This window comes from Puma concolor, chromosome E4 (genome assembly GCF_028749965.1).
Source record: "Puma concolor isolate L17-30 chromosome E4, mPumCon1.1.hap2, whole genome shotgun sequence".
Classification (NCBI taxonomy): domain Eukaryota; kingdom Metazoa; phylum Chordata; class Mammalia; order Carnivora; family Felidae; genus Puma; species Puma concolor.
The window spans coordinates 64931923-64954814 of record NC_141683.1 but is presented as its reverse complement, the minus strand read 5'-3'; the positions used below and the strand labels follow the sequence as shown (position 1 = coordinate 64954814).

The window sequence follows — 22892 nt, the reverse complement described above, 5'->3', positions numbered from 1 at the left end:
AACCAGGTTGATCTAACAGATATTCAGAACATTTTCACCCCCAAACAGCAGAACACACATTCTTTTCAAGAGCACAAAGAACATTCTCCAAAATAGATCACACGTTATACAGCAAAACAAGTCTCAATAAATTAAAAAAGATTGAAATCATATCATCCATTTTTCCTGTGTATTAAACTAGAAATGAATCACAAGAAAAAAAATCTGGAAAGGACACAACACAAATACATGGAGGCTAAATAACATGTTACTAAACAATAAATGGGCCAACCAAGAAATCAAAAAGCAAATAAAAAAATACAAAGAGAGAAATAAAAATGAAAACATAATGGTCCAAAATCCTTGGGGAGCAGCAAAAGCTGTTCTACGGGGGAAGTTTATAGCAATACATGCCTAACTCAAAAAATAAGAGAAATCTCAAATAAACAAGCTAACCTTACACCTAACCTTAAAGCTAGAAAAACAAAAATAAAGCCCAAAGCCAGTAGAAGAAAAAAATAATAAAAATTAGAGAAGAAATAAATTAAGACTAAAAAACAATAGAATAGATCAATAAAACCAGGATCTGGTTCTTTGAAAAGATAAACAAAATTGATAAACCGAGAGAGAGAGAGACAGAGAGAGAGAGAGAGAGAGAAAATTGAAATAAAATCAGAAATAAAAGAGAAGAGGGTGCCTGGGTGGCTCAGTCAGTTGGGCGTCTGACTCTTGGTTTTGGCTCAGGCCATGCTCTCATGGTTCATGGGTTTGAGCTCTGCATAGGACTCTGCACTGGTAGTGCAGAGACTGCTTGGGATTCTCTCTCTCTCCCTCTATCTGGCCTCTCCTGCTCTCTCTTCTCTCTTTCTTTTTTTAAATTTTTTTTTTCAACGTTTATTTATTTTTGGGACAGAGAGAGACAGAGCATGAACAGGGGAGGGGCAGAGAGAGAGGGAGACACAGAATCGGAAACAGGCTCCAGGCTCTGAGCCATCAGCCCAGAGCCTGACGCGGGGCTCGAACTCACGGACCGCGAGATCGTGACCTGGCTGAAGTCGGACGCCTAACCGACTGCGCCACCCAGGCGCCCCTCTCTTCTCTCTTTCTATCTCTCAAAATAAATAAACTTTAAAAAAGGAAATAAAGGAGGAGAGGGGTGCCTGGGTGGGTCAGTCAGTTAAGCATCTGGCTTCAGCTCAGGTAAAGACCTCACAGTTTGTGAGTTCAAGCTCCACGTTGGACTCTGTGCTGACAGCTCAGAGTCTAGAACCTGCTTTGGATTCTGTGTCTCCCTCTCTCTCTGCCCCAACCTCACTCATGCTCTGTCTGTCTGTCTCTCTCTCTCAAAAATAAAAAAAATGTAAAAAAATTTTTAAAAAGAAATAAGGGAGGAGAAATAATAACCAACACCATAGTAATACAAACAATAAGAGAATATCATGAAAAATTATATGCCAACAAATTGCACAACCTAAAATTAATGGATAAAATTCCTAGAAACATAAAGCTTCCAAAACTGAATCAAGAAGAAATAGTAAGTTTCAATAAACTGATTACCAGCAATGAAACTGAATCAGTAATCAAAAAACTCCCAACGAATAGAAGTCCAGGAACAGACAGCTTCACAGGTAAATTGTATCAAACATTTAAAGAAGAGTTAATAATGTCTATTCTTCTCAAACTATTCCAAAAAACAGAAAATGAAGGAAAGCTTCCAAATTCATTCTATGTGGTCAGCATTGTCTTGATATCAAAACCAGATAAACACACTATAAGAAAAAAGAGAACTATAGGCCAGTATGTCTGATCACAGATATAAAAATTCTCAACAAAATATTAGCAAAACAAATCCAACAATACATTTAAAAAATCCTTCACCACAATCAAGTGGGATTTATTCCCAGGATGCAAGTGTGGCTCAATATTTGCAAGTCAATCAACTTAACACATCACATTAACAAGAGAATGGATATGGATACAAACCATATCATCATCTCAATTGATGTGTAAAAAGCATTTGACAAAATGTAACATCCATTCATGATAAAAACTCTTTTTTTTAAATTTTTTTTTCAACGTTTTTTATTTATTTTTGGGACAGAGAGAGACAGAGCATGAACGGGGGAGGGGCAGAGAGAGAGGGAGACACAGAATCGGAAACAGGCTCCAGGCTCTGAGCTGTCAGCACAGAGCCCGACGCGGGGCTCGAACTCACGGACCGCGAGATCGTGACCTGGCTGAAGTCGGACGCTTAACCGACTGCGCCACCCAGGCGCCCCATGATAAAAACTCTTAACAAAGCAGGTTTAGAGGGAACATACCTCAACATAATAAAGGCCATATATGAAAAGCGCATCGGTAACATCATACTCAATGGTGAAAAACTGAGGATGTCCACTCCTATTGCTTTTTTCAACACAGTACTAGAAGTCCTAGCCAGAGCAATCAGACAAGAAAAAGAAATAAAAGGTATCCAAATTAGGAAAGAAGAAGTATAACTCATATTTCCAGATGATATCACACTATATATAATAAATCTTGAAGACTCCACCAAAACTACTAGACCTGAGAAGTGAATTCAGTAAAGTTTTAGGACACAAAATTAATATATAGAAATCTGTTGCATTTCTATACACTAATAACGAAGCAGCAGAAAAAGAAATTAAGAAAACAATCTCATTTATAATTACACCAAAAAAACCTAAAATAATAGGAATAAACTCTTAACCAAGGAGGTGAAAGACCTGTGCTCTGAAAACTATAAAACACTGATGAAAGAAATTGAAGATGACACAAACAAATGAAAGATATCCCATATTCATGGATTGGGAGAACCAATATTGTTAAAATGTCCATACCACCCAAAGAAATCTACAGATTTAATAAAATCCTTACCGAAATACCAAAAGCATTTTTAACATAACTAGAGCAAATAATCCTAAAATGTGTATGGAACCACAAAAGACCCTGAGTAGCCAAAGCAATCTTAAAATAGAAGAAAGCTGAGGTGTCACAGTCCTAGATTTCAAGCTATACTACAAAGCTGTAGTAATCAAAACATTATGGTACTGACACAAAAATAGACACATAGAGCAATAGAACAGAATAGAGAGTCTAGTAATAAGCCCATGATTTTTATAGTCAATTACTCTATGATAAAAATGCTAGAATATACAATGCAAAAAAGACAATCTCTTAAAAATGGTGCTGGGAAAACTGGATAGCTTCATGTAAAAGAATGAAATTGAACCACTTTCTTATACCGTGCACAAAAATAAATTTGAAAGGGTTTAAAGACCTAAATGTAAGACCTGAAACCATAAAACTCCTAAAAGAAAACATAGGCAGTAATTTATTTGATATCAGCAGTAGAAACATTTTTCTAGATATATATCCTCAGGGAGGGATACAAAAGCAAAAATAAACTATTGGGACTACATCAAAGTAAAAAGATTTAGTACAATAAAGGAAAGCATAAATAAAACAAAAAAAAGCAACCTATTGAATAAAAGAAGGTATCTACAAATGATATATCCAATAAAAGGTTAATATCCAAAATACACAAAGAACTTCTACAATTCAACATCATAAAAACTCAAATAATCCAGAGGCACAGAGAACTCCCTTCAGACGTAACTTGAATCGATCTTCTGCACGACATATCATAGTGAAACTGGCAAAATACAAGGATAAAGAGAAAATTCTGAAAGCAGCAAGGGGTAAACGTGCCCTCACATATAAAGGGAGACCTATAAGACTCGTGACTGATCTCTCTTTTGAAACTTGGCAGGCCAGAAAGAATTGGCACGAGATTTTCAGTGTGCTAGACAGAAAAAATATGCAGCCGAGAATCCTTTATCCAGCAAGTCTGTCATTTAGAATAGAAGGAGAGATAAAGGTCTTCCCAAACAAACAAAAACTGAAGGAATTTGTCACCACTAAACCAGCCCTCCAAGAGATCCTAAGGGGGACCCTGTGAGACAAAGTACCAGAGACATCACTACAAGCATAAAACATACAGACATCACAATGACTCTAAACCCATACCTTTCTATAATAACACTGAATGTAAATGGATTAAATGCGCCAACCAAAAGACATAGGGTATCAGAATGGATAAAAAAACAAGACCCATCTATTTGCTGTCTACAAGAGACTCATTTTAGACCTGAGGACACCTTTAGATTGAGAGTGAGGGGATGGAGATCTATTTATCATGCTACTGGAAGCCAAAAGAAAGCTGGAGTAGCCATCCTTATATCAGACAAACTAGACTTTAAATTAAAGGCTGTCACAAGAGATGAAGAAGGACATTATATAATAGTGACAGGGTCTATCCATCAGGAAGAGCTAACAATTATAAATGTCTATGCGCCGAATACCGGAGCGCCCAAATATATAAAACAATTACTCATAAACATAAGCAACCTTATTGATAAGAATGTGGTCATTGCAGGGGACTTTAACACCCCACTTACAGAAATGGATAGATCATCTAGACACACGGTCAATAAAGAAACAAGGGCCCTGAATGAGACATTGGATCAGATGGACTTGACAGATATATTTAGAACTCTGCATCCCAAAGCAACAGAATATACTTTCTTCTCGAGTGCACATGGAGCATTCTCCAAGATAGATCATATACTGGGTCACAAAACAGCCCTTCATAAGTTTACAAGAATTGAAATCATACCATGCATACTTTCAGACCACAATGCTATGAAGCTTGAAATCAACCACAGAAAAAAGTCTGGAAAACCTCCAAAAGCATGGAGGTTAAAGAACACCCTACTAACGAATGAGTGGGTCAACCAGGCAATTAGAGAAGAAATTAAAAAATATATGGAAACAAACGAAAATGAAAATACAACAATCCAAACGCTTTGGGACGCAGCAAAGGCAGTCCTGAGAGGAAAATACATTGCAATCCAGGCCTATCTCAAGAAACAAGAAAAATCCCAAATACAAAATCTAACAGCACACCTAAAGGAAATAGAAGCAGAACAGCAAAGGCAGCCTAAACCCAGCAGAAGAAGAGAAATAATAAAGATCAGAGCAGAAATAAACAATATAGAATCTAAAAAAACTGTAGAGCAGATCAACGAAACCAAGAGTTGGTTTTTTGAAAAAATAAACAAAATTGACAAACCTCTAGCCAGGCTTCTCAAAAAGAAAAGGGAGATGACCCAAATAGATAAAATCATGAATGAAAATGGAATTATTACAACCAATCCCTCAGAGATACAAACAATTATCAGGGAATACTATGAAAAATTATATGCCAACAAATTGGACAACCTGGAAGAAATGGACAAATTCCTGAACACCCACACTCTTCCAAAACTCAATCAGGAGGAAATAGAAAGCTTGAACAGACCCATCACCAGCGAAGAAATTGAATCGGTTATCAAAAATCTCCCAACAAATAAGAGTCCAGGACCAGATAGCTTCCCAGGGGAGTTCTACCAGACGTTTAAAGCAGAGATAATACCTATCCTTCTCAAGCTATTCCAAGAAATAGAAAGGGAAGGAAAACTTCCAGACTCATTCTATGAAGCCAGTATTACTTTGATTCCTAAACCAGACAGAGACCCAGTAAAAAAAGAGAACTACAGGCCAATATCCCTGATGAATATGGATGCAAAAATTCTCAATAAGATACTAGCAAATCGAATTCAACGGCATATAAAAAGAATTATTCACCATGATCAAGTGGGATTCATTCCTGGGATGCAGGGCTGGTTCAACATTCGCAAATCAATCAACGTGATACATCACATTAACAAAAAAAAAGAGAAAAACCATATGATCCTGTCAATCGATGCAGAAAAGGCCTTTGACAAAATCCAGCACCCTTTCTTAATAAAAACTCTTGAGAAAGTCGGGATAGAAGGAACATACTTAAAGATCATAAAAGCCATTTATGAAAAGCCCACAGCTAACATCATCCTCAACGGGGAAAAACTGAGAGCTTTTTCCCTGAGATCAGGAACACGACAGGGATGCCCACTCTCACCGCTGTTGTTTAACATAGTGCTGGAAGTTCTAGCAACAGCAATCAGACAACAAAAGGAAATCAAAGGCGTCAAAATTGGCAAAGATGAAGTCAAGCTTTCGCTCTTTGCAGATGACATGATATTATACATGGAAAATCCGATAGACTCCACCAAAAGTCTGCTAGAACTGATACATGAATTCAGCAAAGTTGCAGGATACAAAATCAATGTACAGAAATCAGTTGCATTCTTATACACTAACAATGAAGCAACAGAAAGACAAATAAAGAAACTGATCCCATTCACAATTGCACCAAGAAGCATAAAATACCTAGGAATAAATCTAACCAAAGATGTAAAGGATCTGTATGCTGAAAACTATAGAAAGCTTATGAAGGTAATTGAAGAAGATTTAAAGAAATGGAAAGACATTCCCTGCTCATGGATTGGAAGAATAAATATTATCAAAATGTCAATACTACCCAAAGCTATCTACACATTCAATGCAATCCCAATCAAAATTGCACCAGCATTCTTCTCGAAACTAGAACAAGCAATCCTAAAATTCATATGGAACCACAAAAGGCCCCGAATAGCCAAAGTAATTTTGAAGAAGAAGACCAAAGCAGGAGGCATCACAATCCCAGACTTTAGCCTCTACTACAAAGTTGTCATCATCAAGACAGCATGGTATTGGCACAAAAACAGACACATAGACCAATGGAATAGAATAGAAACCCCAGAACTAGACCCACAAACGTATGGCCAACTCATCTTTGACAAAGCAGGAAAGAATATCCAATGGAAAAAAGACAGTCTCTTTAACCAATGGTGCTGGGAGAACTGGACAGCAACATGCAGAAGGTTGAAACTAGACCACTTTCTCACACCATTCACAAAAATAAACTCAAAATGGATAAAGGACCTGAATGTGAGACAGGAAACCATCAAAACCTTAGAGGAGAAAGCAGGAAAAGACCTCTCTGACCTCAGCCGTAGCAATCTCTTACTCGACACATCCCCAAAGGCAAGGGAATTAAAAGCAAAAGTGAATTACTGGGACCTTATGAAGATAAAAAGCTTCTGCACAGCAAAGGAAACAACCAACAAAACTAAAAGAAAACCAACGGAATGGGAAAAGATATTTGCAAATGACATATCAGACAAAGGGCTAGTATCCAAAATCTATAAAGAGCTCACCAAACTCCACACCCGAAAAGCAAATAACCCAGTGAAGAAATGGGCAGAAAACATGAATAGACACTTCTCTAAAGAAGACATCCGGATGGCCAACAGGCACATGAAAAGATGTTCAGCGTCGCTCCTTATCAGGGAAATACAAATCAAAACCACACTCAGATATCACCTCACGCCAGTCAGAGTGGCCAAAATGAACAAATCAGGAGACTATAGATGCTGGAGAGGGTGTGGAGAAACGGGAACCCTCTTGCACTGTTGGTGGGAATGCAAATTGGTGCAGCCGCTCTGGAAAGCAGTGTGGAGGTTCCTCAGAAAATTAAAAATAGACCTACCCTATGACCCAGCAATAGCACTGCTAGGAATTTATCCAAGGGACACAGGAGTACTGATGCATAGGGGCACTTGTACCCCAATGTTCATAGCAGCACTCTCAACAATAGCCAAATTATGGAAAGAGCCTAAATGTCCATCAACTGATGAATGGATAAAGAAATTGTGGTTTATATACACAATGGAGTACTACGTGGCAATGAGAAAAAATGAAATATGGTCTTTTGTAGCAACGTGGATGGAACTGGAGAGTGTGATGCTAAGTGAAATAAGCCATACAGAGAAAGACAGATACCATATGGTTTCACTCTTATGTGGATCCTGAGAAACTTAAGAGAAACCCATGGGGGAGGGGAACAAAAAAAAAAAAAAAAGAGGTTAGAGTGGGAGAGAGCCAAAGCATAAGAGACTGTTGAGAACTGAGAACAAACTAAGGGTTGATGGGGGGTGGGAGGGAGGAGAGGGTGGGTGATGGGTACTGAGGAGGGCACCTTTTGGGATGAGCACTGGGTGTTGTATGGAAACCAATTTGACAATAAATTTCACATATTAAAAAAAAAAAAAAAAACAAACTCAAATAATCCAGCTAAAAAATGAGCAGAGAATCCAAACAGACATTTTTCCAAAGAAGACATACAGATGGCCAAAAGAGACAGGTAAAGATGTTCAACACAATGAATCATTCAGGAAATGCAAATCAAAACCACGATGACATATTGCCTCATAACTGTCAGAATGGCTAGAATAAAGAACACAACAAATAGTAAGTGTTAGCAAGGATGTGCAGAAAAAGGAACAGTCATGAACTGCTGGTGGGAATGCAAACTGGTGCAGCCCCTGTGGAAAAATTACGGAGGTTCCTCAAAAAATTAAAAATGGAATTACTACAGTAATTCTACTGGTGGGTATTTACTGAAAGAAAATGAAATCAGCAATTTGAAAAGATATATATATATATATATATATATACATCCATCCATGTATTTATTGCAGCATTATTTATAATAGCCAAAATATGGAAGCAACCCAAGGGTCCATCCATAGATTGGTACGTATATACAATGGAATATTACTCAGCTATAAAAATCAAGTGAAATCTAAACATTTGCAACATGGATGGAGGTAGACAGTATAATGCTAAGTGAAATAAGAGTTGGAAAAAGATATACCATATGATTTCACTCATATGTGCTATTTAAGAAACAGAAACAAATGAACAAAGAAAAAAAGAGACAAACAAAAACCAGCCTCTTAAATATAGCAAACAAACTGGTGGTTGCCAGAGGGAGGTGGATAGGGAGGTAGGTGAAATAAATAAAGGGGATTAAGAGTACACTTGTGATGAACACTGAGTAATATATAGAATTGTTGAATCATTATAGTGTATACCTGAAGCTAATGTAACACTGTATGTTAATTGCATTTAGATTTTAAAAAATACAAAAAATACATTAAAAAATTTTTAAAGAGATATCAGTATTGACAACAAAACATAAAATGTGGGGTGGGGAAATAAAATGGTAGAGTTTTGTATGTGATAGAAGGTAAGCTGCTATCAGCCCCACATAGAATGCTGTTATATCTATAAGATATTTCAAGTAAGCCAACAGGTAACCACAACAAAAACAAACAAAACAAATCTCAGCTATCATAGGTTTACACAAGATAAAGAGAAGGGAATCAAAGTATACCATTGTGGAAAATCATCAGTTTACAAAGGGACAGCAAGAGAAGAAGAAAGGAACAGAGGAATACAAAAAAGTAAGGGGGGCACCTGGCTGGCTCAGTTGGTTAAGCGTCTGACTCTTGGTTTTGGCTCAGGTCATGATCTCATGGTTCATGAGTTCAAGCCCCGCATTGAGGGGCACCATTGTGGAGCCTACTTGAGATTCTCTGTCTCCCTCTCTCTCTGCCCCTCCCCCACCCATGCTGTCTCTGTCTCTCTCAAAATAAATAAACTTTAAAAAAACACAAAAGAGCAAGGAAATTAATAAAATGGAATTGGTAAGACCTATCTAACAATAAATACTTTTAATGTAAATGGATTAAATTCTCTAAACAAAGATACAGAATAGCTGCATGGATAAAAAAACAAGACCCCTTTATATGCTTCTTATAAAAGACTAACTTCAGCTTCAAGGATATATACAGGCTCAAAGTAAGGGATGGGAAAAGATAGCTCATGCAAGTAGAAACCAAAATAGAGTGGAATAGCTATACTTATATCAGACAAAATAGATTGCAAGTTTAAAAAGTGTAACAAGAGACACAGAAGGTAACTGTGTAATAATAAAGAAGCTAATTTATCAAGAGGCTATAACAATTGTAAACATATATGCACATAACATCAGAGCACCATATTAAGCAAATACTAACAGGTCTGAAGAAAGCAATGTACAATAATATAATAGCAGGGGACTTCCATATGCCATTTTCAACAATGGATAGATCATCTAGACAGTCAATAAGGGAAAGTTGACCTTGGACTATACTTTAGACCAAATGAAACATGTTAGGTTAAAAAAAAAAGTCTCAGCAAATGTAAAAAGATTGAAATCATACTAAGTATATTTTATGACCACAATAGTATGAAACTAGATCAATTACAGGAGGAAAACTGGGAAATACACAAATATGTGGACATTAAACAACACACTTGAAAAACCATGGGTGAAAGATGAAATCAAAAGGAAATTAAAAAAATATCTTGATGAGCACTGGGTGTTGTATGTAAGTGATGGATCACTAAATTCTACTCCTGAATTCATATTATACTATGTTAAGTAAATAAAATAAATTGGATTTAAATAAAATAAATTTTAAAAATATCTTGAAACAAATGAAAAAGGAAACACAATATAACAAATTTATGGGATGCAGCAAAAACACTTCAAGAAGGGGAGTTTATAGTGATAAATGCCCCCATTAAGGGAAAAGAAAGGTCTCAAATAATCAACCTAACTTTATATGTCAAGCAACTAGACAAAGAAGAACAAACTATATCCAAAGTTAGCAGAAAAATGGAAATAACAAAGATCAGAGCAGAAATAAGTAGAGACCAAAAAAAAAAAAAAAGTAGAAAAGATCAACAAAACTAAGAACTGTTGCTTGAAAAAATAAACAAAATTGATGAAACTCTAACTAGACTAAGGAAAAAGAATACTCAGACTACTAAAATCAGAAATGTGTGGACATTACTACAGATTCTACAGAAATGTAAATGACCATAAGCGACTGCTGTGAACAATTATAGACCAACATATTTGACAATCTAGAAGAAATAAATTCCTTAAACATTATCATCTACTGAGACTAAACCAGGAAGAAGTAGAAAATATGACAGACTAAAAATGAGTCAGGCGACTGAGTCAGTAAGCACAAATCTCTCATCAAAGAAAAGCCCAGGAATAGATGGCTTCATTAGTTAATTCCAGCAAATATTTCAAGAAGAATTAATGACAATCCTTTTCAAACTCTTCCAAAAAACTGAAGAGGAGGAAACTCCCAAACTCATTTTACAAGGCCAGCGTTATCCTGATACCAAAGTCAGAAAAGCACACTACAAGAAGTGAAAACTACAGACCATATCCCTGAAGAGCAGATGCAAAAATTCTCAACAACATACTAGTAAAGCTGAATTCAACAGCATATTAAAAGGATCACACATGATAATCAAGTGGGATGTAAGGATGGTTCAACATATGCAAAGCAATAAATGTGAAACACATTAATAAAATGAAAGACAAAAGTCATATGATCATCTCAATATATGCAGGAAAACATTAACAAAATACAACATCCCTTCTTAATAAAAACTCTCAACAAATTGGATACAGAGAGAACATACCTCAACATAACAAAGGCAATATATAACAAGCCTACAGCTAACACCATACTCAATAGTGAAAGGTTGATAGTTTTCCTGTACGATCAAGAACAAGACTAGAGTGCCCATCCCACTCTCACCATTCCTACTCCATGCAGTACGGGACTCCTAACCAGAGTAATCAGGCAAGAAAAAGAAATAAAAGGCATCCAAATCAGAAAGGAAGACATAAAATTGTCTCTGCTTGCTGATATGACCTTGAATATAGAACTTCCTAAAGACACCACCAAGAAACTGTTAGAAATAATCAACAAATTCAATAAAGTTGAAGCATATGAAATCAACATGCAGGAATCAGTTGTGTTTCTATACACTAGCAATAAACAATCTGAAAAAGGAAGAAAATAAGCGCATTTACAATAGCATCAAAAACAATAAAATACTTAGTAATAAATCTAACCAAGGAAGTGAAAGATCTATACACCAAAAGCTATAAGACATTGAAGATGACCCAGATAAATGGAAATATATTCCATGTTCATAGGTTAGGAGAGTTAATATTGCCACAGTATCTATACTACCAAAACCTATAGATTCAATAAAATCCTATCAATTTCCAATGGCGTTTTTCCCCCACAGAAACAGAGGAAACAATTGTAAAATGTGTGTGGAACCACAAAAGACCCCCAATAGCCAAATCAGTTTTGAGAAAGAACAAAGCCGGAGGCATCACACTTCCTGATTTCAAAATATATTACAAAGCTATATTAATGAAAACAGTATGGTGTTGTTATTAAAAACAGACACAAAAACCAATGGAACAGAATCAAGTGTCCAGAGATAAACCCACACACTTATAGTCAACCAGCATTTGACAAGGGAGCCACAAATACTAAATGGGGAAGGAACAGTCTCTTCAGTAAATGGTGTTAGAAAAACTGGATGTCCATGTGAAAAAGAATGAAATTAGAATACTATCTTACCCCACTCAAAAAATTAACTGAAAATAGAGTAAGGACTTACACGTAAGACGAAATACAGTAAAATTCGTACAAGAAAACATAGGTGAAAAATCTCCTTGACCTTAGTTTTGACAATGGTTTTTTAAAATATGGCACCAAAAGAACAAGCAACAAAAATAAAAATTGACAAGTAGGATCACATCAAACTAAAAAGTTTCTGCACATCAAAAGAAGCAATCAACAAAATGAAAAGCTACCATACAGAATAGGAGAAAATTTTTGCCAACCATATACATGATAAGGGGTTAATATCCAAAATATATGAAAGTCATACAACTCAATATCAAAAAACAAAAAACAAACAAAACCCCAATCTGATTATAAAATTGGCAAAGTACCTAAAAAGACATTTCTCCAAAGAAGACATACAGTTGGTATGGTACATGAAAAGGTGCTAAACATCACTGATCATCAGGGATATAATGACATATGACCCCACAACTGTTAGAATGGATATGATAAAAAAATAAAGACAAGAAATGACAAATACATGTTGGTAAGAATGTGGAGAAAAAGGAACCATTGTGCACTGTTGGTGGGAATGTAAATTGGTACTGATAGTATGGAAAACAGTGTGGAGGTTCTTTTACAAGTTAAAAATAGAACTACCATGTAATCCAGCAATCCTACTTCTGGGTATATTCCAAAGGAAAATAAATCATTATTTTGAAGAGTTATCTGCAGTCCCATTTTTTTTAATGTTTATTTATTTTTGGGAGAGAGACAGAGAGAGACAGAGACAGAGCATGAGTGGGGGAGGGGCAGAGAGAGAGTGAGACACGGAATCCAAAGCAGGCAGGCTTCAGGCTGAGCTGCCAGCACAGAGCCTGACACAGGGCTCAAACTCATGAGCTGTGAGATCATGACCTGAGCTGAAGTTGGACATTTAACTGACTGAGCCACCCAGGTGCCCCACTGCACTCTTATGTTAACTGCAGCATCATTCACAATAACCAAGATACGGAAACAACCTAAGTGACTATCAACTGATGAGTGGATAAAGAAAATGTAGTAAATCTATACAATAGAATATCATTCAGCCATATAAAGAAGGAAATCCTGCTATTTGCAACAACATGAATGGACCTGGAGGGCATTATGTTAAGTGAAATAAGTCAGACCACGAAGGACACTATATGACCTCCCTTATATATGGAATCTAAGAACCTCAAACTCATAGAAACAGAGGGTATATTGATGTTTACACCAAGGGTTTGGAGCTAGGGGACACAAGGAGATGTTGGCCAAAGTGTACAAACTTTTAGTTATAAGCTAATTAAGTTCCAGGATCTAATGTGTAGCATGATGTATTGTACAAGAAAATATGTACAACAATAATGTATTGTACAAGAAAAAGAAAAAAGACATGGAAGATAGTAGCAGGTAAGTGAAGGAAGAAAAGAGTTTCAAGAAGAAATAAGTCATCTCCAACATTATATGTGGTACAGTGGTCAAGTGCTAAGAGGACTAAAAAATATCCTATTAAACTTGGCAAACTTTCTGTGACTTTACCAAGCTATTTAAGTAGATAGACAGATAGTATGTAGCGAGTACTGGGATAGAGTGATGAAGCCAAACAGTGTCACCATGAATTCAGGAAAGATAGCAGCCTGAGCATGACCTCCTCCTGGATTCTTCTCCCTTCCTTTTCTCTGTTCTAATGAGAGACAGAGAGACAGAGAGAGAGGGAAAATAAATCAAGAGTCTAGATGATAACATGGTACCTGTTCCATGAATTCTCCTCCTCAGAGTCAGAACTCGGGTTTGGGGGCAAACAGAGTCAATAGGTTTGGAAAGCCCAGTGCTCAAGCAGTGCTCAGCAGGGCCTGGTGCTTGAGGTTTAATCCACTGCAATCTTTGTCTTGAAATTATTAATAAATTTATCTTTGAACTTGTATTTTATATGTGAATTATGATGGGACAATGAAGCGCGCACTTGGGAGCTTTGGCTGGTGCAGTCCTGACTCCTGTTCCTGTCTGCCTTCACAGGACAGGTTCTTGGTACCTCACTCCTCCATTCCCTGGTACCTTGGGTTCCACCTGGTCTTGGCCTCCTCACTTCCCTGTCCTGAAAATGCTTCTGCCTTCACCCTGGGCAATGGCCAGGGCTCAGGTGTGGGAGGGTCAGTGTAGGGTATATGAAACTTGTGGCATCTGGAGTAAGGCATGGCAGCAGCTGGCCCCTGCCTCACCAGGTGGCAGCACTGTGCTGTGGCAGATGGAGGCCTTGTCTCCACAGGAGTGAGTGTCTTGCCCACCCCCAATCAGGGTACTTAGTGTGTTCAAGTGATAAGTTGCAGTACCCTTGGAGGTTACTCATCTGCTATAGGTCAAGATGACTAGACCCACTGTAAGGAAAGATACCAGGCTTGACTTCTTCAGATGCCACCCCTGACTGGGGCATGAGGTGTTGGTCCAATGGCTGTTGACAGGGGAAACCTGGCAGAAAGTGAACTGCACACATGCTGAATCGCCAAGTGATTATGAGGGTCTGCAGTTGGCCCAAGAGTATTCTCATGTCCACGGGAGCATGACGTTAAATATAAATAAAAGCACGAAGACCAGTAGAGAGTGACTGGGGAAGAAAGGGAATGCTTTATATTTAAAACTTTTAACACTATTTTTCTTCTGATTTTTTAACAAGAGTCTTCATACGGCCCAACAAATTACAAAGGCAGTTCTGGATGCAATAATGCCAAAAATGGGAGCATATACCGTGGCAGTTGCCTCTAGACAGGATTTTAGTGAATACAAATTTAAAAATTTTTTAATGTTTATTTATTTTTGAAAGAGAGAGAGAGTGTGACTGGGAGAGGGGCAGAGAGAGAGGGAGACACTGAATCTGAAACAGGCTCTAGGCTCTGAGCTGTCAGCACAGAGCCCGATGCTGGGTGTGAACCCATGGACCATGAGATCATGACCTGAGTTGAAGTCAGATGCTTAACCAGCTGAGCCGCCCAGATACCCCTAGTGAATACAAATTTTAGACACAGATGATAAGAGAATTAGCAAACTGAAATTAAAACAAAAATAGTCTACAATGAGTCATGGAAAACAAAATGATAGAAAATATGAAAATATTTCAAGAAGGACAGAATGAAAAGGTGACATATATTTTCTTATGAAAATCTAAAGAGAAAGAATAAAATGAGAGAATCAATATTTGAAAAGATAATGACTGGTTTTTCAGAATTAATGAAAGACCCTAATCTTCAGATTCAGAAACTGCAATAAACCACATGTAGGATAGATTTTTTAAAAAACCTATAATAGTGAAACACCAAAGGCAAGGTAAGGCATTAAACAGAAAATACAGACAACCTAAAAGATAAAACTATTAGACAGTGGACTTTACAATTGCAATAGTAGGACCCAGCAGACAATTATTTTATTTTATTTTATTTTATTTTATTTTATTTTATTTTATTTTATTTTATTTTATTTTATTTTATTTTATTTTATTTTATTTTACTATTAGGAAGCTATTTATTAAATATAATTTATTGTCACCAATTGGCTTACATACAACACTGAGTGATCATCCCAACAAGTGCCCTCCTTAATGCCCATCACCCATTTTCCCTTCCTTCCCCCTCCATCCCCGCCCCCTCCACTGCCACCATCCACCCTCAGTTTGTTCTCTGTATTTAGCAGACAATAATTTTAAAGTCTTGGGAGAAAACAGCAACCAACCCAGAATTGTATTTTCAGAGAAACTATTTTTAAGAACGAGGATAAAATAGGGGTACCTGGGTGGCTGAGTTGGTTAAGTGTCCGACTTAAGTGTCCAGTTAAGAGCCAACTTTCAGCTCAGGTCATGATCTCATGGTTTGTGGGTTTGAGCCCCACGTCAGGCTCTGTGCTGACAGCTCAGAGCCTGGAGTCTGCTTTGGATTCTGTGTCTCATTCTTTCTCTGCCCCTCCCTTGCTTGTGCTGTCTCTCTGTGTCTCTCAAAAATAAATAAATGTAAAAAAAAAAAAAAATTAAAAAAAGAGGTATAATATCAGAGTAAAGTATTCTAAAGATTGTTGTATTGTTCAAGAGAATAATAAATATATTGATTAAATTTAGACTTGATACATCTAAAATTACTGGAGTATCATGTAAGATAGACATACAATTCATAATTTCTAAACAAGTATGAAAGAAAATTAAATCAGGAAAAAAAGAAAGTCAAGGAAAAAGGAGAAAAGAACTGACTAGAATGAAAATATTGACCAAGGCATGATTAGGGTTAAAACATGCTAAAGACATAAAGGGTATTAAGCAAGTAAATGGAAAGCACATTAAATTTTTTTCATAAATATAAACTTAAGTAATCACAACAAACATAAATGCTCCAAACTGCCCAATTAAAAGCCAAAGATTGTCATTTTAGAAAACAGAATATCCAGTTTCAAGGCATTCATTAATGAAACACTTAAAATATAACTTTATAGAAAACTTGAAAATCAATGGATAAAGACCCATGAATATATTAACATAAAATAAAACAGAACATGAGGCAACAAAAGAAAAAGTATTACAGGTGAGAAGCAGGATCACTACAAATAAAGTTTCAATTCTTCAAAAAGGCTCAGTAATTCCAAAGTTATATACACATAAAAGATAACCTCAAAATATGAAACAAAAACTTAGGTACCTATGAGGAAAAGTGACATATCTACCATCCTAGTGGGACATTTGGCAGAGCCCTCTCATTAATTGATAGATCAAGCCAACAATGAGTCAAGTAAGCACACAGAAGATCTGAACAGTTCACTTACCAAATCTGATCTACTAATTCTGTGATTATAATATTTGACCCAACAATAAGAAAATGTATTTTCTATGGGTACACATGGGACATTTATAAAAACTGACTAGATGCTAGGTCAAAAATTTCCTCCAGCAATTCTTATCCCAATACAATCAGGTTATAATTAAAAACACTCATAGGTTTGTAAATTGAAAAATGTATTTTAAAAAAGATTTTGAGAGAAAGAGGGCACCAGTGGGGGAGAGGGGTAGAGGGAGATGGAAAGAGAGATTCTCAAGTAGGCTCCACACCCCGCACAGAGCCTGACGTGGGGCTTGATCCCATGACTGTGAGATCATGACCTGACCCGAAATCAAGAGTCAGATGTTTAACCAACCGAGCCACACAGGCACCCCCAAAAATGCATTTCTAACTAACTCATGGGTCAAACAAATTGTAGCGAGGATTAGAAAATTATTTCTGAGCAATAAAAAAAAAAAATCACAGGAGGTATTTGCAATACTTGTTGAATACAGTTACAGAAGTACTTAGAAGAAAAGTGATTGCCTTAAACACGCACATTAGAAAAAAAGAGAGCCTCATGCCTAATGGGCTAAATAGCCAATTTAAGTTTTAGAAAAACAAACTCAAGGAAATCATGGAAAATATGGGTCAAAATGAAATAGACTGCAATAGACAAGCTCAAAAAGCCAAAAGTTGGTTCTCTGAAAATACTAATAAAAGAGGAATACCACAAGGACATGGAAACAAAGGAAGGCACAAATAAAATTATTAGAAATGTTAAAACAGAAGTGTAACACTACAACCACCTCAGAGACTAAAACTCATAAGAGGATATTACAGACAACTTTATGATATTAAAGTTGATATTAAGATGGCTAACTGGGGGCACCTGGGTGGCGCAGTCGGTTAAGCGTCCGACTTCAGCCAGGTCATGATCTCACGGTCCGTGAGTTCGAGCCCCGCGTCGGGCTCTGTGCTGACAGCTCAGAGCCTGGAGCCTGTTTCTGATTCTGTGTCTCCCTCTCTCTCTCTGCCCCTCCCCCGTTCATGCTCTGTCTCTCTCTGTCCCAAAAATAAATAAACGTTGGAAAAAAAAAATTAAAAAAAAAAAAAAAAAGATGGCTAACTGAAAACATGAATAAATTTCTGGAAAAGTACTACTTACAGAAATGGATTTTACAAGAATTGTAATTCCAAAATAGCACTATAACCATTAAAAAATGGAATTAACACTTAGGAAATCTACCCCCCCCACACACACACATATGAAATCCAGACCCAAGTAAACTTCCGTGCAAGCTTCCATCAAGTACTTAAGGAACATATACTTCCAATGTTACACAAAATCTCTCAGAATAGAAAAGAATGACCACTCCTAACTTCCCTGATGAGTCTAGCACAATCCCGATACCAAATGCAGAAAATGTTAGCACGAGGGGGGTAAGACCACAGGCCAAACTCACTCATGAAATTCACACCAAAAAAATCTGAACACAGTATTAACAAAGAAAATTCATCAATGTAAATGAAAGAGAATTCATCAAGAATTCTAGAGTAGTTGGAATCTGGAATCGTTGGCTTATTCCAGAAATACAAGGTTAGTTTAATATAGAAACATTAATAACTATTTTTCATCATTAACATAGTAAAACAGAAAAACCATATGAACTCTGAAGTGCAAGTAGAAAAACTTTAAACGAATTTCAACACTGATTCATACACAAAATTCACCACCAACTTGGAATAAAAGGGAAGTTCCTCAACTGGGTAAAGGTTAATCCATAATTTGTAATAAATATTCTGCAAAATTAGTGAAATGAGAGCCTCCCTTTTAAAATCAGGAATAAGACAAGGAGGCCTGCTTTCACCCTTCTAGGAAACATTGTGTTTGAATATTCTAGCAAAGCAGTCAGAATAAAAGAAAGAAAAGCCATACTTATTTGGAAAGGGATAAAGAAAACCATCAGTATTTGCAGGTGATAGGATTTGTAAAAACTCCAAGAGAATATATAAGTAAATTGTTAGAATTAATATAAGAATTTAGCAAGACTGTTGAATACAAAAATCAATATTCAAAAGTAAATTGTGTTCTATACAACAAGAAGCTCTGGTTAGAAAATATAGAAAATGTAGCTTTAAAAAACTGAGTGTAGTAGAGACAAAAATATAAAGCATCTAGGAATAAGTCTAATAAAAATGTCCAGGCACTTTTATGAAAAACTGCAAAATTTTTTTGGCAGACATATAAAAAGACCTAAATAAATGGAAGGTTATGTATTATTCTTGAGCTGAAACTCTCCAAATTGATTTAAATATTGAGACAAATTATAGGAATCCCTACTAGAGTTTTTGTGGAATTTGACAAACCAATTCTAAAATTTCATAGAGAGGAAAAATAGGCCAGAGGAAAAACAGACAAAGCTAAGAGACTCATGAAGAAGAACAAGACTTGGGGTCAGAGTGGGCCAGGGATTTGCACTGTCACTCATCAAGATTTGAAATATGAAATTATAGTAATAAAGATAATGTAGTGTTTATTAAGCAGACAAACAGATCAGCTGAACAGTAGAGCCAGCTGGGAAGAAACACATGCATGCATGGAAAATCGATGTATGATAAAGCAGGCACTACAGGTAAATACATTATTCAATAAATGGGTCTGATTAGATTAGTTATTCACATGGAAAAAATAAAATTGGATCCCTATCTCCAAGTATATACAAAAACTAACTCCAGATGGATTAAGGACCTAACTGTGGAAGTCAAAACTATGTGGACCTTTCAGGAAACAACATAGGAGGCTATTTTTATGAACTTGGAGGAAAAGATTCCTTAAATTGATTTAAAAAGGCACAAACCAATTAAGGTAAGGGCTGGCAAATTCATCTATAATAGCAAGGACCTCTGTTATCGATAGAGATCATAAGAAGTGAAACGTTGCATAAACTGGGATAAATTCTTTCTATATATATATATTGAAATATATAAATAATGTCCTAGTCATTAGAATGAAATCTTATAAATTATTCTGAAACAAAAACAACTCAAAAATGGGTAAAAATCCTCATTTAACAGAAAGGGAAGAAAAATTCTTCATGAAAAAATGAAAATATGCTCAATAGTAATTAGGGAAATGCAAATAAAAAGCACAGTGACATAATTTCACATCTACTAGATTGTAAAATTAAAGTCAGATAATACTGAGTATTGGTGAGGAAGTAGCACAATGGGAACATTCATCTGCTGCTGGTGTAGATGTAGTCCACGGCTGGTGTAGACGGAGATTTGAACGATCTTTTCAAGAGGCATTTAGGCATTACCTAGTAAACTTGAACAAATGCATATCCTACTTTTAGCCAACTGTACTTTTAGGTCTATATCCTAGAGAAACTTTTGTTCATGTGCATCAGAATGGGATTTGCTAAACAATAATGTACATACAATGACTACAGGATCTTGTTCGAATGCAGGTAATGATCTAGGAGGTCTGGAATGAGGCCCCAGATTCTGCATTTCTAAGTAGCAGATTCTACGGTACTGGTAATGTTCTCTTCCTTGACTTGTGTGATGAATACATGAGTATTAGTTGCATTTTACTCTGTAAATGGTATTTTTACAGGTGATAAATTGTGTACATTTTTACCACTTACGTAACAGAAAAACACTTAGCTCCCACTGAGCTGTCTCTTTGGGCTTAACTGTCCCCCCTAGATAGGTGCTGCTTCTTCCGATTTTGTTTTCATGATTCATGACCAGATCAGAGCAGTTTGGAAGCCCATATCCGTCACTAGCTCTTGGGGCTCAGTGTGTGTGAGTGAGATTGGAAACTCGTGAAACTGACTATCAATGCTTTTTCAATGCTTTTTTTTTTTGGCAGATTGCCTTCTCTGATGGCCCCCCTGGTCTCTGCTTGGAGGAAGCAGAAAATAACCCATGTGGCCAGAGAGGAAGGTTCTGTTCTCCAATTCTGCTGTACAGGGAATTTTTATCTCCAAATTAGCCTTTGTCTGTTTCTCAGTTGGTTTCAAACCCACAGGAGAAAGCTGGTGATTGGCATATCTGAAATCCCCAACTAGGACAGAACCCTGTCAGGTTCAGGAGTAGCAGAGACTCCATCCTTGCTTCTTGGTAAGAGTCTGGGAAGGTGGCAGCATTTCTGAGAGGAATGGAACGTGCACTCCTTGAAGGGCTTGCTAAAATCTAGTTATCAGGGCTTCTAGTCCGAAAATTGCATATACACTGCAGAGCCATCCGACTTCTACGGGGCCACGTGAACCAAGACAACTATCGACAACAACCACTTCTGCTTTACAGAAGACACAAGTATTCTGCTGGCGACTGCCTGGGTCATGTGTCAGTCCTCAAGTAATCCCTGTGGCCAATGAAATGCGAGGCTCTTGAGTCCTCTGGGGAGCAGGGGCCACATAAGACAGTTCCCTGTATCCTATTCAGGACTTAGGATATTGCCTTGACTGTTGCACTGAAAAATATTCTGATTCATTGATGGTTTTAACTTATCAGATGATTTTCTAATGCACTTAATTATTTTCTCCTGTGCCAGTTTTCTCTTTTTAGTTATTTTCATTCACTCTCATGTTAATGTGGGTTGGAAAAACTATGTATATAATGGAATTAAAAGAGCCCTGTAGTCTGAAAAACCAGTGGCAAATCCCAATGCTAGTTATTAGTAGCTGTGTATTATTATCTGAGTTATTTAACCTACCCAAGCTTACATGTCCTCATTTATAAAATAAAGATAACAATACTTGCATTTCTGTTTGTTATGAAAAGTGAGAGAGATAATTTACATCAAGTATGAACATTAGAAATATATGTTCAAATAGTGGTTGCTATTGTTACTTTTATTGTTTGTTTCCCAATATTAGTTTGGCATTTTATTTGAGGATATCTTGATTGGTGAGTGCAAGCTTATGTGAATAGTATAATGTAGATAATCCATCTGTGGTTAATTAAAAGTTAAATCTAATTATTCTTAAAAAGCATTAATTATCTTTGTATTCAACATTGCCTTACTTACATAACTCTATAATACCACAGGAAGCAGATATGAGAACTTTGCACAGACAAATTGCGTTCTTCTTCTGAATCCTAAAAGGAAATTAAGGTAGCTTTAAATACAAATTTGGATACAGGCAGAAAAGTCACAGAGGCACTAACTTAGTGATCTAAGATGAGAGGAAGTATAATGAACAAATTTCAGAATAGAACTAACAAATATTCATGTAATACTAGTTCAATTCTGTAGCTATTCTCTGTAATTACGAATTCACTATCATGAGTGACAAATTTGTTATGTATTGGTCTTTGCACCCAGTTCCTGCTAATCTTTGGTCTTTGATCGCAGTTCCTGATGCAGAGCTCCTACAACTCTTATAATCTCCTGAACGACGGGAGGGTCTGACACAGAGATCCTCAATCCCTTTTGTTCTAATGAGGCGACTCGGGGTGGGATCCAGGATGGGAACTGGTCACTAGAAAGCCCAAGCCATGATTAGAAGCTTGGAACTTTTACCTCAACCTCCCACCCTTTGGAGGGGGGAGAAGGACTAGAAAATGAGTTAATGATTGATCATGCCTATGTGATGAAGCCCCATAAAAATCAGGTTGGTAAACATGTCCATGTGCTGGCAGGGTGACACAACCCAGCTCCAAGGGGTCGGAAGCTCCTGTGCGCAGGGCCCTTACAGACTTTGCCTTATGTAGCTCTTCTCTGGCTGTTCATCTGTATCCTTTATCATATCTTTTATTATAA

General features: G+C 36.7%; 1 protein-coding gene across 3 annotated transcripts in view; it reads right to left on the bottom strand.

Moving 5' to 3' along the window:
• The window catches only part of CATSPERE (catsper channel auxiliary subunit epsilon), a 201828-nt gene that overhangs the window by 148735 nt on the left and 30201 nt on the right, over positions 1–22892 (bottom strand). For all 3 annotated transcript variants that reach the window (XR_015245774.1, XM_086693173.1, XM_086693172.1), the window contains one exon: positions 22158–22228. Coding sequence is in view for 2 of the 3 variants with exons in the window: in XM_086693173.1 (XP_086549299.1) it covers positions 22158–22228 (71 nt within the window). In the remaining variant the exon portion in view is untranslated. The remainder of the gene's footprint in view (positions 1–22157; positions 22229–22892) is intronic.